Source organism: Calliphora vicina, chromosome 2, assembly GCF_958450345.1.
Source record: "Calliphora vicina chromosome 2, idCalVici1.1, whole genome shotgun sequence".
In the NCBI taxonomy this organism is placed as follows: domain Eukaryota; kingdom Metazoa; phylum Arthropoda; class Insecta; order Diptera; family Calliphoridae; genus Calliphora; species Calliphora vicina.
This window is the reverse complement of record NC_088781.1, coordinates 31,416,837-31,418,832: the sequence shown is the minus strand read 5'-3', so window position 1 is coordinate 31,418,832 and position 1,996 is coordinate 31,416,837. Positions and strand designations below refer to the sequence as shown.

The window sequence follows — 1,996 nt, the reverse complement described above, 5'->3', positions numbered from 1 at the left end:
AGTTCATATCAAGTCGTATTTTCCCAGGTTCATTTACATTTAACATTTATAAACGAAGAAAATAACAAAAAAGTGATTAGTCGAAGACAATCTACAATAGTGTAAAGAGTAATTCATTTCAAAAAGCATTTCTAACAATGGAAATGCATCAAATCAAGAATATTCTACTTGTGGTCGTCTTGATAATTCAATTGGCCAAATGTAATTGTAATAATAATTACAATAATGCATTTCCATCTAATCAGCGATTTAAAAGAGGCTCCACAATACATCACTCTACAATTCGTCACCTGCTACCACTGTTGCCCCACATGTCATTTCATACAAATATACACAATTTGCCGGAAAATGCTATATATTGTACAAAACAACTAAACTCTGATACAGGTAAATAGTTAAGGTTTTATTTTTGAACTATTTCAATTACGAACATCAATTTATTTTCTTCTTTAGAGCGTTATAAATTTTTACAAAAATATTATTCAGCCATACAAGGTAAACCCGAATATTATGTTAATAAATTAGAGTGCATTTATCCCAGAGAGGTAGAGTTTACGGAATCGGAAGATGAAAAACCATTAAAAGGCATTGATAAATTAATGAAGGCCCTGAAAACGGAATCAGATAACTTCAGAGAATTTTTAGATAAAGTCAATAGGGGTGAACATCCAGAACCATATAAACCCATGGATGTGGAAGCTCTGACCGATGAACTTATCAGTGAAAATTTCCCTGATAGGCCAGATCGTGTAGATGCATTACAAAGATCTGCTCCAAATGGCGTAATTTGTGAACATATAAAATTTAACGAACCAAATAAAGAGGGCAAGGTTTTGGAAATCGAAAGACCTATATGTTATGCAGCACAAAGGCCACCAATACCAACAGCAACGCCACCTACAATAACAAAATATCCAACAGTAACAACTGTTACTAAGAGCGATGACGCAGAATTTTTGAACAAGGCATGTTATGTTCTTTGTCATACAGGCCTAATATATCAAATATTACCTTGTTGCAGACGATAGTTTAATCATTTAATAAAAATTAAATTTTAATATATATGGGGGATTTCATGTCAAGTGAACCAACTTTTGAAATCGATGTCTTCCGATCGGGATGAAATTTGCACCAAGGTTAGCTCTATTGGATAGTAACTCAGACACAATTTTTCAACAACATCGGTCGAGAACTCTCTGAGTTATAGGGGGTAAAATTTTGACAATTTGGTCAAACAGGGGTTTTTTCTTATCCATGTAACTTATTACCTATTGTTCTTAGCAAAATGTGTTCCAAATAGTATAGATAGCTATTTCTTCGATCTTTCGAAAAAAGATATTTAAAAAAAAAAATAAAAAATTTTTAATATTTTTTTTCCGAAATCAAAAACTTTTTTGACTTTTTTTTAAAATACGCTATTTTTTTTTATTTTTTTTTTTTTCTTAAAATAAAGTTTAGATATTTTCCTTGAACACCTACTTGGTCGCTTAGTGGGATGCGAGTGGGATATCTATCAAAATAAATATTTTGTAACTCAAAACATCAAATTTTTGACTTTTTTTGCAAAATCAAAAACTTTGTTGACTTTTTTTTTTCAAAATGGACCCTTTTTTAATTTTTTTTTTTAGGTCAAACAAAAGCTTAGATATTATCCTTGAAGACCCTTTTGGTCGCTTAGTGGGATGCGAGTGGGATATCTATCAAAATAAATATTTTTTAACTCAAGACTTAAAATTTTTGACTTTTTTTTTTGCAAATACGATTTTTTTTCCAAATGGGCCCTTTTTTTAAAATTTTTTTTGCAGTCAAAAGAAAGCTTAGGTCCATTCCTTTAAGATATTTTTAGTCCCTTAGTGGGATGCGAGTGGGATATCTATCAAAATAAATATTTTGTAACGCAAGACATACAATTTTTTAATTTTTTTTTGCAAAATCAAAATTTTTTTCCAATATGGGCCCTTTTTTAATTTTTTTTTTTGCTCAAAAGAAAGCCTAG

At 30.4% G+C, this 1,996-nt stretch overlaps 1 protein-coding gene across 1 annotated transcript; it reads left to right on the top strand.

Moving 5' to 3' along the window:
- On the top strand, window positions 1–1,062 carry LOC135951524 (uncharacterized). Its single transcript, XM_065501187.1, has 2 exons — window positions 1–387; window positions 454–1,062. Exons 1-2 carry the CDS (start codon window positions 138–140, stop codon window positions 1,026–1,028), a joined length of 825 nt encoding a protein of 274 aa, XP_065357259.1. The 5' UTR covers window positions 1–137; the 3' UTR covers window positions 1,029–1,062.
- The last annotated feature ends 934 nt before the right edge of the window (window positions 1,063–1,996 follow it).